At 33.5% G+C, this 17,063-nt stretch overlaps 1 protein-coding gene across 3 annotated transcripts in view; it reads right to left on the bottom strand.

Annotated features, from left to right (window-relative positions):
* KLHL4 (kelch like family member 4) overlaps window positions 1-15,443 on the bottom strand; it is a gene marked incomplete at both ends in the record, with an annotated part of 120,590 nt that extends 105,147 nt beyond the window's left edge. For all 3 annotated transcript variants that reach the window (XM_079727822.1, XM_079727823.1, XM_079727824.1), the window contains one exon: window positions 15,022-15,443. In XM_079727822.1, the coding sequence (XP_079583948.1) occupies window positions 15,022-15,443 (422 nt within the window). The remainder of the gene's footprint in view (window positions 1-15,021) is intronic.
* Window positions 15,444-17,063: the final 1,620 nt, after the last annotated feature.

Raw genomic sequence — 17,063 nt, 5'->3', positions numbered from 1 at the left:
CTGCCAATTAAATTACCATAACAAGAAACCTTTAGTGGGATATAGTAGTTTCCAGAAATAAATATCAATAATACTCATGGGTCATACCCAGTTATTTAGGCATGATATTTGACATGGTTGGTTCCTGATGCAACCCTGACATAATCCCCCAGAACATGTTTGAGGCTCAAATTAGAATCTCCTAATTCATGTTGACTTCTGTAGCACTCTGTATTCCCTTCTTAGAATACCTGAATTAATTATAAAAACCAAATAATTATAAAAGTTCCCCATGTCCCCACTTTTCTGACCATGTGCTCTTAGTTTCCATTAAATGAGAATGAACTTATAGCTATTGACAAAAATAATTAAATAGATATTGAACAATTTTTTTAAAATACTTGAGTAAAATCTGAAGGTCATGCATGATACTGAAGCTAGTTAAGATTTATTTAAGCAATTCATGAGTAAAACTAATCATATTTATTTAATTGTACCTTGAGAAGAGGGCATGGTTTTTGAAAACTTGACCTTTTCTAGGAAGTGTGTGTGTGTGTGTGTGTGTGTGTGAAAGAGAGAGAGAGAGATTTTGTGTGTGTGTGTGTGTGTGTGTGTGTGTGTGTGTGTGTAGCTTGGATACTATTTTGGGACCTCTGAGATAAAAGTCACAGAGTCATTCCAGAATTTCCATTTAAAGTTGAAAAACTAGAAAACTAAAATAAAATATAAAAATATAAAATAAAATATAAAAATATAAAAAATAAAATCATTGGAGAACATATTATTTAGAATTCAAATTAATATTATAAACAAAAATTATCTATCTTTTTTTACATCTTCTTGACGTAGTCAAAGAGATGTGTTTTTAAAGGACAACTTGCACCAAGTCATTGATCTCTTGGTTTCAACATATCAGCTAAAGCAAAAAAGCTGGGAAAATGTCTAGAAATCTTTAGTATACTCTTTTACACACATATTCACTTGATTATCTTTCAGCAGTGTAGGTATGACCTTGACCTTAATGGCTGTCTTAGTGATCTGAACACTTATTATAAATTCAAGAGCCATTCTTCTTTCTAGGGTGATGGAGGTATGGAGGAGAAGAGATATTATTGTATTAGATATAATGAGTTTTATTTCTTTTGATTACACACAAAGGTCAAAGCAAGCCTTCTGGGAAATAGCACTGTAACAATGGTAGCATAGATGAGTGATTAAGATGTTTCTCAACACAAAAATAATTTACAAATCAACAAAATTAAATAACAGGCTTGAGTTCAATAGAGTGTGTTCTGATGTCACAGTGTATACCATTCTCACTACTATTAATAAACCATTTCATGTATCCTGTGATTTAAAGCCTTCATTGTATTTCACTAATGGTACTGCATACATCAGTAAAAAATAAGAAAAACCTTAAAAATACTAAAGATGCAAATGGTTTAATCATTAAAAATGCTTAATAGTCCATTAGCTTATAAGTGCTTCTTAGATACATTGTTCAGAATTAAGCAATCATTATTCAACAAACAAAAGAAATTCTGTTTCTATTTACCTATAAATTAATATATGTGATTTAGTGCAAAATTAAAAAAATACAAATGCAAATAACTTTAAATTATATTTTAACAGTATGTGATGATCATGCTATTTAGGAATGACTTAATTAGCTATCCTCTACTGTTTTACTTTAATAGAACCTTAGAAAGACTATCAGTTTATTCATTCAAAATGAAAGACAATGAAGCACTACTTATTAATTTTGCCAAGTATATCCCCCACATAAGCCTTTTCCACACTTTTTGGCAGATTGATGTTTTAGCTAAATAATGACTAGAATTCTCATGCAACTGTAAAAATCTATGCTATGCTGGAAGGATAAAAATAAATAATTTTATGCAAGGGGAAATAACTATTATTTAAGCTTGACTGGAAGCAATAACAGATGTTTCATGAATTTTCATGTTTTTGCCAGTATTTTCTTCCTTTTTTTTTTTTTTTTTTGGTACATGGGCCTCTCACTGTTGTGACCTCTCCCATTGTGGAGCACAGGCTCCGGACGTGCAGGCTCAGCGGCCATGGCTCACTGGTCCAGCCGCTATGTGGCATGTGGGACCTTCCCAGACCGGGGCATGAACCTGTGTCCCCTGCATCGGCAGGCAGACTCTTAACCACTGCGCCACCAGGGAAGCCCCTTTTCTTCCCATTTTAATGGCAAAGAACTTTGAGTACCACCAGCAGTTTTATCCATTTATTTTTACAAGCCTCTTTCAACACAAAAGTAAAAAAAAATTCTGTTATAGTCAGACCCTTACTAGTTATATAGCTGTCAACAGAAGACTAACTAAATTATTTAAATGGAAGAAAGGGGATTTTAAGACTTTGGGGGCTTGAAGAAGAAAAAGTTGCTGGATAACTAAAAGTTATCTTAAATGTTTTACATAGATATATTTATCACCAGTTTTATATTGCTGAGAGAAAATTAGAGAATAGGGCCTAATTGTTTTAGTATATTTGTTGGTTAGCTTACAGAGAAACTGTCAGTGTTATTTGAATTACCTCCTCATCTTTGAATAACTTGTAACATTGATCTACTTAAGAATAACAGCATAAATATGATCTCATTCAGTTCTTGATTACCCATATTACTAATGGGCAGAAGCCAAAAGAGTAGATGATTCCTTGACCAGAGACAGTCTTTGTGTTGTTCTTGAACTCCTGAATGTATGGAGAAGCCCCTGTGTGGTGACAGACAATTTACAAAGCAAAACATCTATTCTCAAAATCACTGAGTATTTTAGATATTTTCTGCAAACAGTAGAATGAACAAGATGATTTAACTATATTTTATGGTAAAAAAGTATGTAAAATGTCCTAATTTATGTGTTTTATGTAACAGTTATCTGATGTGAAGTGTAAAAATTATTTCATGTATTTACTTGTAAGAAATTCTGTAAACAGGCTAACATAGGCACTTTTAGACACCAGTTATAATGATGATTGCACACTCATAAATTTATCAAAAGGAAGTAGCTGAATATGTTATTAAGAGAAGAGCATGGTTAAAGTCCAGGAGTTAGGAAATTTGGCTTATAGTTACAGCTTTGCCGCTAATTAGCTATAGTCATTTTATGTTTTAAGCTTTTCCCACACCTGTCCCTTTCTTTAAAAGTCCTTTCTAACCAAAATCCTAAGGTATTTGTAAATGTGCAATTTTTATAAACTTCAGTCAAATGAAAAGGGATAAAAAATTCAGAGCATAAATTTACTTTTTCTTCATATATATAGTAGTTATGAAAATAATTATAGCATATATACTTGCTTTGATCACATGTGGCAAGTTCAAATGTATGTACTTTTATTTCTTTAATATAGAAATAAAAATCATCTCGAGCTTGATACATTAGTAAGATGTACGCTAATTGCTATCAAACTTGCTTTATCCTTAAGCAAGACAAGTTATTTAGATCAGCCAAATGCTTCTGGAAGGTGATTACTTAACATATTAATTATCTTAATCAGATTCATAATTTGTAGAGAAAGCCTTAATTTTTCATCTCATTTTCTAGCTCACTTAGAATGACAAAAACTTTTTTCCTTTTTACTGTTTTTTTTGGGGGGCGGGTTACAATTTTATACTTACGTACTTTGAATGTATTACCTCATATGGGGAGCAAAGAAAACATAGAAGGTGAAGAGAGCAACTCTCAATTACTAAAGAAAAGTAAGGAGAAAGTAAGAGAAGAACAGCAAATTAATTATGAGAACTGAGGGGGAAAGACAGGTCTGCAGGCAGTTTACCAATATATAATCAGTATTTTCAATAGGTATCTATAGTATATATAGCATTATATTAGTAATCGTTGTCCAACCTTCAAAATACTTCACCTGAGAGTTGAGGGACCACAATGATGGTAAAGTGTCATTGGTTATTTTGTTTCTGAGTTGAAAAATTAACAATAATAAAAAATTTCCATGTGGTTGAATTTTGTTGCTATTCTTGGATTAAACTTTCCATGTTTGCATTTCAACACGTCTTGAGTCATTAACCCTACTTCCATCTTAATTATCCTGGGTAGCTTCTATATTAAACACTAGGAGATCTGAACTGAGTTGCTACCTTGTAACTGCTTTTAAAACTTTTATTGCGAGGGTGTGCTTTTCCATTCCAGCTGGAAAGTCCATAAGGGTAGGATATATGTTTTTATTCCTTTGTCATCCTTTCACAGAACTTAATAAAGTTCATTACACACAGAAGAATGAAAGGCTAAATTAATGCTGCTGACTACTTTTAAACCATTTTCTTGGTCAATATTTGAGAACTTAATGTAAATCATAGATTCAAGTGTATCTACAATTCTGTATATAAAGTAGAATCAACTATTATGCTTTATAACCTATTATTCTTTATATGAGACCTTTATTTATTGCATGTTTACAAATATATCAAGTATTGGGATCCTATAGGAATCCTGACAAATTAGGCTTGCAAGAGCTGACAAAGTGTTTTTTAAAGTTTGGTTCAGAAGTTTGTTGAAAATTCAGATTCCAAAATCTCACCTCGAAACTAATAAGTTAAATTCTCTGGTAGTGGATACTGAGTAACTACATTTTTAACAAGCTCCCCAGATGATTCTTGGGCACAGTGAAGTCCAAGATCCTATTTGCACTAACAAGAAAGAGAATTGCCCCAGGTATAGCTCATTAAACTAACATCTCTGAAAATGATCTGCCTCCCACACTCTATTACAACCAACATAATACTGGAAGTCCTAGCCAGAGCATTTATGAAGAAAAAGAAATAAAAGTTATCCCAATCAGAAGGGATGAAGAAAAATTATCTATGTTTGCAGACGACATGCTCTTTTATGTAGATAACCCTAAAGACTCCTCAAAAAAGCTGGTAGAACTAATCAACAAATTCAGTAAAGTTGCAGGATACAAAATCAACATTTAAAGTCCTTTCTGTTTCTACACCAACAACGACCTACTTAAAAAGGAAATTAAGAAAACTATTCCATTTACAGAAGTGTCAAGAAGAATAAAATACTTAGGAATAATGAAATTGGACCTTATGGCATATACAAAAATCAACTCACAATGGAATAAAGATTTTAATGCAAACCTGAAAACATAAAATTCCTAGCAGAAAACACAGGGAAAAAGCTTCAAGACATTGGTCTTGGCAATAATTTATTGGATATAATACCAAAGCACAAGCAACAAAAATGAAAATAGACTCATGGGAATACATCAAACTAAAAGTACATAAAATAGCAAAGGAAACAATCAATACTCAAAAGGCAACATATGGAATGGAAGAAAATATTTATAAATAATCTATCAGATAAGGGTTAATATCTAAAATATGTAAGGGGCTCACACGATTAAATAGCAAAGAAACAAATAATCTGATTTAAAAATGGGCAAAGGAATAGACATTTCTTCAAAGAAGACATACAAATGGCCAACAGGTATATAAAAAGGTGCTCAACATCACTAATCATCAGGGAAATACAAATCAAACCCACAGTGAGATATCATCTCAAATCTGTTAAAAACACTATTATAAGCACAACAACAACTACAACAAAAAAATGATAACAAGTGTTGGCGAGGATGTGGAGAAATCAGAACCTTTGTACAATGTTGATGGGAATGTAAAATGGTGCCGCTGTGAAGGAAATCAGTTTGGAACATCCCCCCAAAATTTAAAATGGAACTACCACAGGATTCAGCAATCACACTTCTGGGTATATATCTTAAAAAAAAAAATGAAATCAGTTTCTTGAGGAGATATTTTCACTGCCATGTTCATTGCATCATTAGTCACAATATCCAAGACATGGAAACAGCCTAAGTTTCCATTAACAGATGGATGCATAAAGACAATGTGGTATATACATACAATAGAGTATTATTCGCCTTACAGAAATCCTGCCTTTATACAACAACATCGGTGAACCTGGAGAACATCATGCTAAGTGAAATAATCCAGTCACAGAAGGACAAAAGCTGTATTATTTCATTTATATAAAGTACATAAAATAATCCAACTCATGAAAACAGAGAGTAGAATTGTGGTTTCTGGGGACTGGGGGTGAGTGGGAAATGGAGAGTTGTTGTTGAATGGATGGAGTTTCAATTATACAACTCGAATAGATTCTAGAGATCTGCTCTACAGCTTTGTGTCTATATTCTATTGTGTACTTAAAATTTTGTTGAGAGGATAGAACTCAATTTAATTGTTCTTGCCACAATAAAAATAAAGCTAAAAAGATACTTTTGAAAATTAAAAATCACTTATTCATATGTTTAGTGAACTGTTCAGAGTCCTGGAATCCCATTCAACTAGACCATGACCTAAAAAAAAAAAAAGCACTCATACTTTTTAAAATCTAAACATACTAAATGGATATTCCACATGTCAAGTCCTATATTTTCTATTTTTTTTCACCACATTTTTCCCCTTAAAGCATTATATCTATTAACATGCTTTCTTTGCTACCATTTATTACTTCATTTTTCTTGTGTAATGGAATGTTGGAGAATCTGAGGAAAGCAAGTGGACCTTCTCCCTAAAATTATTGACAGACACAATTTTTTTTTTTTTTTTTGGTACACGGGCCTCTCACTGTTGTGGCCTCTCCCGTTGTGGAGCCCAGGCTCTGGACGTGCAGGCTCAGTGGCCATGGCTCATGGGCCCAGCCGCTCTGCAGCATGTGGGATCTTCCCGGACCAGGGCACGAACCCGTGTCCCCTTCATCGGCAGGTGGACTCTCAACCACTGCGCCACCAGGGAAGCCCATAGACACAAAATATTTTAATAAATTCTTGGAGGTTAAAAAACCCAGTCCTCTAAGATAAAGTCCAGATAAGTCCAGATAAGATAAAGTCCTTATCTGTCTTTTAAGATCTTCCATAATCTATGCCTGACCTTCCTTTCTTGCTTAACTTTGTACTATTCTCCAATGTATATCATTCACTTCAGTCTAAATGAAATCTTCCATTTAAGCACACCTTTAATTTCTATGTTTCAGTGCCTTTTTCAAGGTACTGTATTTGTCCTCCTACCTAGAATTCATTCTTCCCCATATCTGTATCAAAACGCTATCCATCCTTAAGATTGATCTCAAATCATGCTCCTCCATGAAGCATTCTAAGATTGCTCTGGTCAGAAGAATTATTTCTTGTCTTTGAATGTCTAGCAGTTTCAATGACTAAGCAACTTAAACTGTTTTTCCAATGCAGTCTTTTTTTATTGCCATAAACATTGCAAGTGGATGCACTTTATCTCCCCAACAGTATTTTAAGTCTCAAGTGGGAATCAACATCTATTATTTATCTTTCATCTTTAAAGTGCCTAAGAAAACATAATGCATACAATTGGGATTCAATAAACACTTGTTGAATGGCAGAAACAAATGAATATCAACATCTTATTTAAGCAATTGGCTCGTTGAATGTTACAGCAGAATTCAGACTAAATTAAAGAACTGCCTAAAGTGTTATGTGACAGTCTGTTACACATGCAATTGTTTATTATTATTGTTATAGACAATGTAATCAACATTAGCCAAAAAAGGACATCTAAATGTCACTGTGTTGAAGCAATCTAGTTATACAGGGAAAGTGTGGACAAAAGACTCAACAGTTCACTTCTATTGAGTGACTTGAAAGTGGAATGACCAAGAACCAATCACATGTTAAAGACCTGCCGAAAACACTTGCAAGGTGTATAGTATGGCTCCTGAAGAAGCAATAGCAATACACAGTGTGTAAGAAGGGCAACAGGTCTACATTCTGTACAATAGCATTTTAAAGCATGAAAAGGACAAGCCACTTTGATTAATAGTAACTGGCTAAGAAAAGTTAACCAGGAGTAAAAAAGCACTCACTTTTGATAGTTTCAATAAACATGATTGCTGGTATTGCTCTCCTCCAGTGCAAATGCTAGTGATATGTAAGCATTATATCTATATGTTGATTTGGGAAATAATTATTTTACAGTGTTTTCAGAGTAAAACCTTATGTTGAATAAAATTTCAGTAATACTTTTTCTATCCTAAAACATCAGATAATGAAAACTATTTGGTTTTGATTTTCTCACTTTTAGTTACATTTTCTTAGATAGTTCTTTTTAAGTCTATTTACAAAATCTTATTTCTCAACCACTGGGATACACATTTTCCAATCTCTTTAGTGAAATTTTAATCTTAATGGAATGGAATCACCACGAATAAAATATACTCAATGGCTGAATTTTTCATTTTAGCATGGAGTAATAAAGATTTTTATATAAAGAAGCTCATTTTATATATGCCATTGTTTTCGTCCTAAGAGATAAACCACAGACAGTAATATGAAGAAATAGAAAAAAAGTGGCAGGCCATATTTTCATTTGAAAGCTCCAATAAATATATACCACTTCATTAGTAATCACAGTGTTCTGGAGTGATTAAATAAAAATGAGTTTATTTATACCCAACTATGACGTTATTAATTGCTATGCCCTTAAAAGTCGGTCCAAACCAAATGATAGAATCAATATCGTGGGGATAGGAATTGAAATTGCATGTAGTTTTTAGTTGTTAACAGAACTTTAACTGATTTCCCCAAGATTAACCTTAGGATAAAATCTTGTTGCTAATGTATAAGATTTTTGCATGGAGGAGGTAACAGCCCACTGATTTTGATTTGGTATCCTTCTATTCAGTTGCCAAAGAACGAAAATAAGCAAAACTAACAAATAAAAGCATGTACTCAATTCTTAAAATTGTGTGGTCTTCTAGTATTGATTTACTAAATCTATTTACTAAGATAGCCTTTGCTAAAATATTGTACATTTTTAAAGAAAAATTGTGATAGTATAATGATAGTATAGGGATTTCCTATAAACCCCACATCCAATTTCCCCTATTATCAATATCTTACACTACTCTGGCACATTTGTTACCATTAATTGACCAATTTTGATACATCATTATTAATTAAATCCATTCTTTATTCAGATGTCCTCAGTCTTTACCTAAAGTCCTTTTTCTTTTCCATATCACATTTATTCATCATGTCTTCTTAGGCACTTCTTGGTTGTGAGAGTTTCTCAGATTTTCGTTGTTTTTGATGACATTTACAGCTTGAAGATTAAACACCAGGCATTTTGAAAAATGTCCTCCTATTTGGATTTGTCTGATGGTTTTCTCATGATTAGATTGGCATGGGGGCGATGGGTTTTATGGAGGTAGAAGACAGAAATAAAGTGCCATTCTCATCACATCATACCAAGTATATATACTGTCAACACTACAGAGCAGTTTTGATGTTAGCCTTGATTACCTGGCTGAGAGAGTATTCTTCAGGTTTCTCCTCTGTAAATGTACTCTTCCCCCACCACGCTTCCATGCTATACTCACTCTTTGAAAAGAAATCACTATGTGCAGCCCACACTTAAGGTACAGTGTTCAGCTCCACCTCTTTGAGGACAGAGTATGTACATAAATTATTTGGAATTCTTCTGCACCAGAGATTTTTTTCTGTCTTATTTATTTAATCATTGATTTATATCAATACAGAATTAAATGTTTATTTTTTACTTAGGTTTATAATACTTTTTTTTGTTTGTTTGCTAATATTTTTCCAGCTTTGGCCATTAGGAGCTTTTTCAGTTGGCTCCTGTGTCCCTTTGACATACCCCCATGATTACTTTTTTGAGGACTTTCTGCTTTATGGCACAAGATATTCCAGATTCATCTTGAAGAATATTGACTTATGTTTCTTTATTAAGGATCCAGTGTTCCCCAGTCCTCCACCTCAATTTTAGTTTTTCATCTCCTTCAAATATAAGAATTTCACACTGATATGCATATACACATACACACATATACATGTATACATATGTGTGTATGTATGTGCATGTGTGTATATGTGCATATATATAACATTGAAACTAGTTTTTACTTATAAGGTCATAGGAAAGAAATCAAAAAGATTAGTATTAAGGGGCAGATGTCTTACAAAAATCAGAAAGGAGATATACACGTTTAAAAAATAAACTTTAAAGTACTAAGTGATTGAGTGTTTAAGCAATGTGTAACAGGTCAATGCAATTAATATGCTGCTTCTGAAGTCACATATTAAGTAATACCACATACTTTAAGTCCTTTATTTATATTTCCAAATTCGGAAGAAAAATGATTTTTGTCTTTCAAATATCAGAAATAGCTATAGGTGCTTAATCATAATACTTAAAGAAACATGGCCCTAACATATTGCCAGATGCCTAGATGGAAAGGAGTCCAAATTTTCTCAAATATTAAATATACTTTAATTAATGTTAGCTTAAATATATATGCAATACCACAATGTTAAGAGTGAGTTGTGAGGACCATGGTACCTCACTCTCAGGAAAGAGGCTGTGAGTAGCAAGGATTTAAAATCAATCAACATAAGTTCCATTAGGAATTAGGAATGTTAGGAATCATTGCACTAAGTTTAAATTATATGTTAAAATATTCTAAATTTAGTAAAGCAATTGAATAACTTATGTAGTTTTATATGGTACATTTTAACCCATTGACAAAAGGATTTAACCTTAAATTTTCTATAAACAACAATAAAACTGTAGTTAGCTCCTTATTCTTTCCTTTGAAGTAACAGTTTCTACTGAATAATGCAGTGTAAAATTAAGTAACACAGGCCTAGTTCTGAACTTTAGAAGACCACATTATTTTTGCCTTGTAAGAAGATAAGCAACAACAACAGATATCCAACAAAATAATACCCAGAGAAAGATGTGAATATTACATTTATATTCAAAAATTTTCCTTGGGAACATGAGAAAATATATGTAAAATATTTAGTGCCTGGAACATAGTAAAGGTCTACAAAATGTACTTATGATTTTTAATGTTGTATTATTATTGTTACTTTTCCAAAATCATCTGCTACCACTTTTCAAAATCATCTGCTACCACTCTCCCCTTTGAAAACCCTACTCGAGCTGCACTAGCCTCCTTGTGTTTAAACATATCAAGCACACTCTCATCTCAGGGCTCTTGAAATTTCTGTTCTGTCTTCCTGGAAAGTGCTCCCTGTAAATACCCAGGTACCTTACTTCCTACTTTATGAGAAAATATATTACAATAAGCTTCATTATTTAAGATTTCTCATGCATAAATATTTCCCAAGCATATTCCATATCACAGATGGATCTGTGTTGAGGATGAAGACGCACAATACATTTGGCCTTATCTGAATTGTTTTGTTAAGAAAGCAAATACACCATCATGTGTCCATTTTCACAAAGGACACAGGGGCCACTGTACATGAGGCATATGGTCTGCTGGCTGAATAGCCAGAACCTCAGAGGACAAAATGGCACCATGGTTAACAGGATGGCTGGAAAGTCTCCTCTGTGACCATGGAATATGCATGTGATCTTAAAGTCACTATAGTAAACACCAAGTCAGGACATACTTTTGAATTCACTAGTTAAGGGTGTTTAGAACATTTATCAATGGACTGTGTGGGGACATGTAGCATTGATGTGAATAGAAAAAATATGGATGGAGCTTAGGGGTTCCCCTGTAGCACAGCAGCAGTAACCTTTCATTTGTTTGAATTTTTGAGTCAGACATCCTCATGGCTGCCTCTTCATTTAGATGGCTTCACTTCATTTAGATCTCTGCTTAAATGCTACCTCATCAGAAAGGCTTTCCCTATCTGAAGGAGTATCCCTTTTTCACTCTATTCCCTCTAATTATTATTTCTTCATACTACTTATCACCATTTAAGTACTATATTTTGGTTTATTTTTATTATCTCTCTCTCCCCATTAGAATGTATACTTTATGAAAACAGGTTCTCTGTTTTGATCCTGTTTCATCCCCAGTGCCTAGAAGTGTGCCTGACACCCAATGGAGATCAATATTTGTGGAATGAATTATTAATTAATTCTAAGTCTTATTCATCCATTCCCCCCTTCTTCGGGATATCAAAGTATATAGTGCCAGCTGCTCTTTTTTTTTTTTCTAGGCAAGCTCACTTGAAAATTGAAAAGGTCTCAAGTGGAGGGAATTTGGAGTCTTGTCTAATGGTGCAATACTGGCAAAGATATACAAAATCATATATCATACAATTAGTAATTTATGCAAAAACCAAAAGGCCCAACAGGTAGTATGAGGGTATTATCCCCATTCCTGCTAATTCCTTAAAACTAAACACCCCTGTGAATCTTCAGCTTTGCACTGGGGCATGTTGTTCTAGGCCCATACACAGATCATCAGAATTTTATTCAATGTTCTCAAGCGCAATGAGGAGATAACCACATTTGTCTTGGCAAAGGCAGTTTACCACTTTATACACCTGGGTACTTAGGCAATCATCTCTTTATAAGCAGTTAATATATATCTATATATATCTATATATATCTATATATATAGATATATAATCTTATAACTAAATATTCTGTAATATAAAGACATAATCATAATACAGTTAAAATATTCTGATTTTTGGAATTCTAGGGATGAAATAAAGAAAAAAAAGGACATTGAGCAAGGTCATTATTGGGAAGCAAAGATGCAGAGTTAGTAGATAACTAGGAGAAAAAGAAAATGATAACTGAGCCCAGGTCTCTGATGACAGGCATACTGATATGTGCATACTCACAGTGTGGGATCATGATACAGAGTTGCTCATAAATGAAGTACATACTATACTTCAATTACATAGGAATGTATTGGGGTTTCTAAATCTCATAAAAACATTTTAATATAAATTTAATACCTTGACTTTACTATCTGTTTTAGTAATAATGGTAGTTTATTCAACTATATTACATGTTAGTAATTTAGTCCATTCTCTATTAATGCCCTGCAATATTTGTAGGAAGCAGGATGGCTTAAAGACCTTTATTTTGCCCCAGGTGTTAGAGCCTTTCTCGTGTTCTCCACACTGACTGCTGTTTTTGTTTGTTTGTTTGTTTTTTAACCACAAGAGTTCTATTGAGGGGAATAACAGGTTGCTGCCAACTTCGCAGGACTTTTTCCTCCTGCTTCTCAATTTTGTTGAAAAAGAGAGGCATTAGAAAAACGGGGCATAAGAGAATTCCTTATCAAACTCTCTTTACCCAAGATGAAGCAATTCAGAATGGGTAATGATAGATTAATAAACCATCATATTTCAATTAATAAGGTCCTCAATTTACCCCTTCTCTCTTGCTTAAAATATGCTTGACACATCTATAAAACCACTTCCTGTATTTCTTTTAAGAAAATATTAACTTTCCACTCTAACCATATGATATTTAATAGAAAATGTTTTAGAACATGAACACTATCAAGAATAAAATAAAAAGAGAAATATATTTAAAAAATATTACTTGGTGACACTTTATATTTGACATTTTATCTGGAATTTTCATTTAGCAACTAATTTATTGTAAATACATTCTCATGCTGGAAAATCAGTTTAGGGATCCTCAAAGAATTTTGTCAGAAAGTCACAGTGGATAATTTAAATTACTCTACAACAGAGTCAAATGTGCTTAATATTAACTTCTAAATTCAACAGTTTTTAAAATTGTTGTTCATGGTGAGGGGAAATAATTTGAAAACCTGCTGAATCTAAAGCATTGATTATATATTACTCTGAAATCCAAGTATTTGTACTAAATACAACCTGTAATCCCAAAAGTTATATAGCATTTTCTGGAGTAATCACAAAAATATTTAGGAAAATTCTTACATACACATTTTATTTCTTAAGACATCTGTATCACCATCTATTATTATACTTAAATTCATTTCAAAAAATAATTTCATTATTTACATTTCATACAGAAAGACTGAGTTTGTATAAAGGTATCATTTTGCACAGTTGCTTTGTCTTTTGCCATGATGTTGTTATGCTGTTTTTTCTATGGATTATGTTTTGAAATTATGGAAGCAAGGAACTGTCAGGTAGATATATTGCAAAAACATATCTAGAAGCAAATTTGCCAGTCCTTCTCCTCTAAACTTATGTAGAGACACCAAATACCAAATATCCAGATTTCTAAATAAGTTAGCATACCTTCATGTTGAACCGATATAAAATTTAAAACATTTCAAAAATACCTTTTTCTGTAGCTCTTTTACACTTTAATTAATTACCAAAACCGTTAATTGTGACTACAATATGTTGGGGAAATAAAATCTGATAATGAAAAAAGAAAAAAAAAGTAAAGATCTACTAGATTAAGTTATGTTAGACAATATTAGAGGAGGGAATATAATTTACTTCCACTCAAATAATTCTGGTGGACAGAAAAATAAAGTCAAATATTTTATGAGCTATACTTAAACTATACTTTATTATCACTTCTTATTCAATTTTAATATTCTGAAACACCCGACATGTTCCATTTCCTACTTTAATATCTCACGGCTGTAAGCAACATTTCGTTACTTGCGTTATGCAAAATATTTTCATAATTGCAAACTGGCTATGAAACTAACACAACCTGAAAGAAATCTCAAATGCCAAAGGAAACTGTTCTGTACTCTCACATAAAGATAACATTTATCAAGTGTCAGTATAGCAACCACGTACTAAGGAATAGATCAGGATGTGCTGAGCAGTCAGAGCTTTTATTTTGTCAGAGTTGGCCTGACAAAGTCAGAAATAGTTCTACATACTTCATCACACTTGTACAAAACATCATAACTATTTGAACATTCAAGCCATAGAGGATATATACAGAAAATTAGCAATTATAATAAACATCTCTTAGAACTGAAACAGTATTCTTAATGGAATCGGAATGGAATAGGAAAAGTAAACTCACAACTCTAAAGCATGTATCCCATTAATCATCAAAATGAATGTATTATTAATATTTTCATTTATAGACTTAGAGGAGGGGGTTACTTGGAGACCCTGATTGGCTGCATACAAATTCAGAGATTATTATAACACTTTTATTTAAACATTAAATGAGAGTTTTAGAGGATAAGTTAACCTAAGCTATGACTTTGTTGTTACGTTTTCGAAAACTCCTACCTTGCTGTAGAATCTTCTGTATTGTCATCAGCCATCATCTCCAAATCTTGTGATTGTTTCTCACAAGCTTCTTTGAACAAATTCTCCTCTGGAACTGCTTTAGGAGTATCTTCATTTGCTCGAAGATGTTCTATCAGGTTTTGTGAGTGCCAATTCTGAAGGGCTCTTTGATGGGCAGGGGCCGATCCTGGTAATGGTGTCAGTATGTTGTGGTGGACAGGACTATTGCTTTTCTTCAGTCCATTTCTGTCCCGAGAGTGGTTCTTCAACCTGCCCTGAACCGGGGTCCCTCTATGCTCATATCCTTCCTGCTGAAGGCAGTTTCCAGTGTTGGGCGAACCTTGAGAAGGATGACTAAACCACCTCCAGCGTAGCCTTAGGATCTGTTTCACATCAAACTCTTTCTTGCCAGACACTGACATCGTTGCAGGAGGAAAGACAAAAGCCTTCTCTGACAGAAAGGAAACAGCCTTTGTTATCTCTTGTTTCTCTGCCTCTTCTGTAGGACTAACAAAAGCACAAGTGCCGAGAGCACTCTTTCTTGCTCTCCCCTCCCCCGCTGTCTGTGGTACACTGTGAATACTTCTAGCTTTCCATCTGAAGCAGAAAGCTGCAGCTAACAGTGTAGGTGGGAACCCATACTGACAGGATGATGAGGTCAGACCTTAAACAAGTAAATCAGCTTAGCACAGGAAAGCAGCTACCACAACACACTCCAGCTGCTAGATTTGCACGCTCCCAGCCCTCCCGCCTGGGCTTGCAAATATCTAACCCAGATGCTTCCTAACTCAAGTACAGTAGCTTCAGCCTTTAAATCCAAGCAAGTGAGCAAAAGCAAAGTGTTTAAACTCACTTCCTTCTAGATCCCACTTACCCCATCCCCTGCCAGATTTCATTTCCTGGCAACCCACTTTTTAAAATGTGCTACTTTGTCCTAGGAGAATTTGTAACAGGGAATTCATTATGATCCATTTTGGGGTTCTTATGGAAAATTTAATGGTGGTTCATTAAGGGAAAACATCTTGTCATCAGTCCCCTCATGCACGTTTGTAGTTATTTTAACAAAATATCTGAAAATGTGATGTCTTTATAGAAATATTTGCTTGAAAACCTGAACAATTCCAGAAACATAAGAAACCCATGACTAAAAACACACACTCCACTAGGGAATGTAGTAACAGTATTTTAAGTCTACAGTTGAAGGAAGAGAGCAGTGTTTTTCTAAGCTCATTAGGTTAGAAGACATGTCTTCTCTCAGGAACAAAAACTTGAAAACGAATAGTTCATCCTGGCTCCATGCCAGTATAAACACTTCCTTATCATGCTCTTTACTTTCACAGGCAGTGTTAAAGGTCTATTTTTTTGTTCAAAAGTCCGTATGAGAGGATGCAAAAGCATGTTTTGAAATAACTCGAAACTGTCACATAACTCAGTAATAACTGTGCACAAAGTACTTTGAGGTATGAATCAGAATCACTACTGTGTACAGGGATAAATGTTTCTATAACAGTATTGTATCAGAAATGTATTCACCAATGCCATTTTGAAATTTAGTTTGAACTTTATAACTTCCGTGTCATGCATACATGTGATAAGAGGGAATTGTACTACTGGATCCTTAGAAAGAATATTGAAATTGTAAGGCTTTGATTTTAGTTCTGGCTTTACAGTTAATGAGCTGTATTATCTTGGACAAGTCATTTTACTTCTTTATATCAGTTATGAAGAACTGATATGGAGGCTGAACAAATTTCCAAGTTTATACTTGCAATGGATTTTTAAAAATTTGGAAATAGAGAATAAAATGAATATCTTTTTGTAAGTTTTAGTAGATATTTTACCTGCAATTATGTATAAATCTAATTATACCTTTTCCTTTCCCTTCTTGTTTTTGTAGGTGTAACGGGAAATTTATGTGTCAACATAAAAGGGCTACAGGGTACCCAGATATTTGGTCAAACATTGTTTTGGGTGTTTCTGTGAAGGTGTTTTTGGATGAGTTTAACATTTAAATCAACAGACTAATAGATTGTCTTCCTTAG

This window comes from Hyperoodon ampullatus, assembly GCF_949752795.1.
Source record: "Hyperoodon ampullatus genome assembly, chromosome: X".
Lineage (NCBI taxonomy): Eukaryota > Metazoa > Chordata > Mammalia > Artiodactyla > Ziphiidae > Hyperoodon > Hyperoodon ampullatus.
The sequence above is the reverse complement of the archived record's forward strand: the minus strand, read 5'-3'. Positions and strand labels throughout refer to the sequence as shown.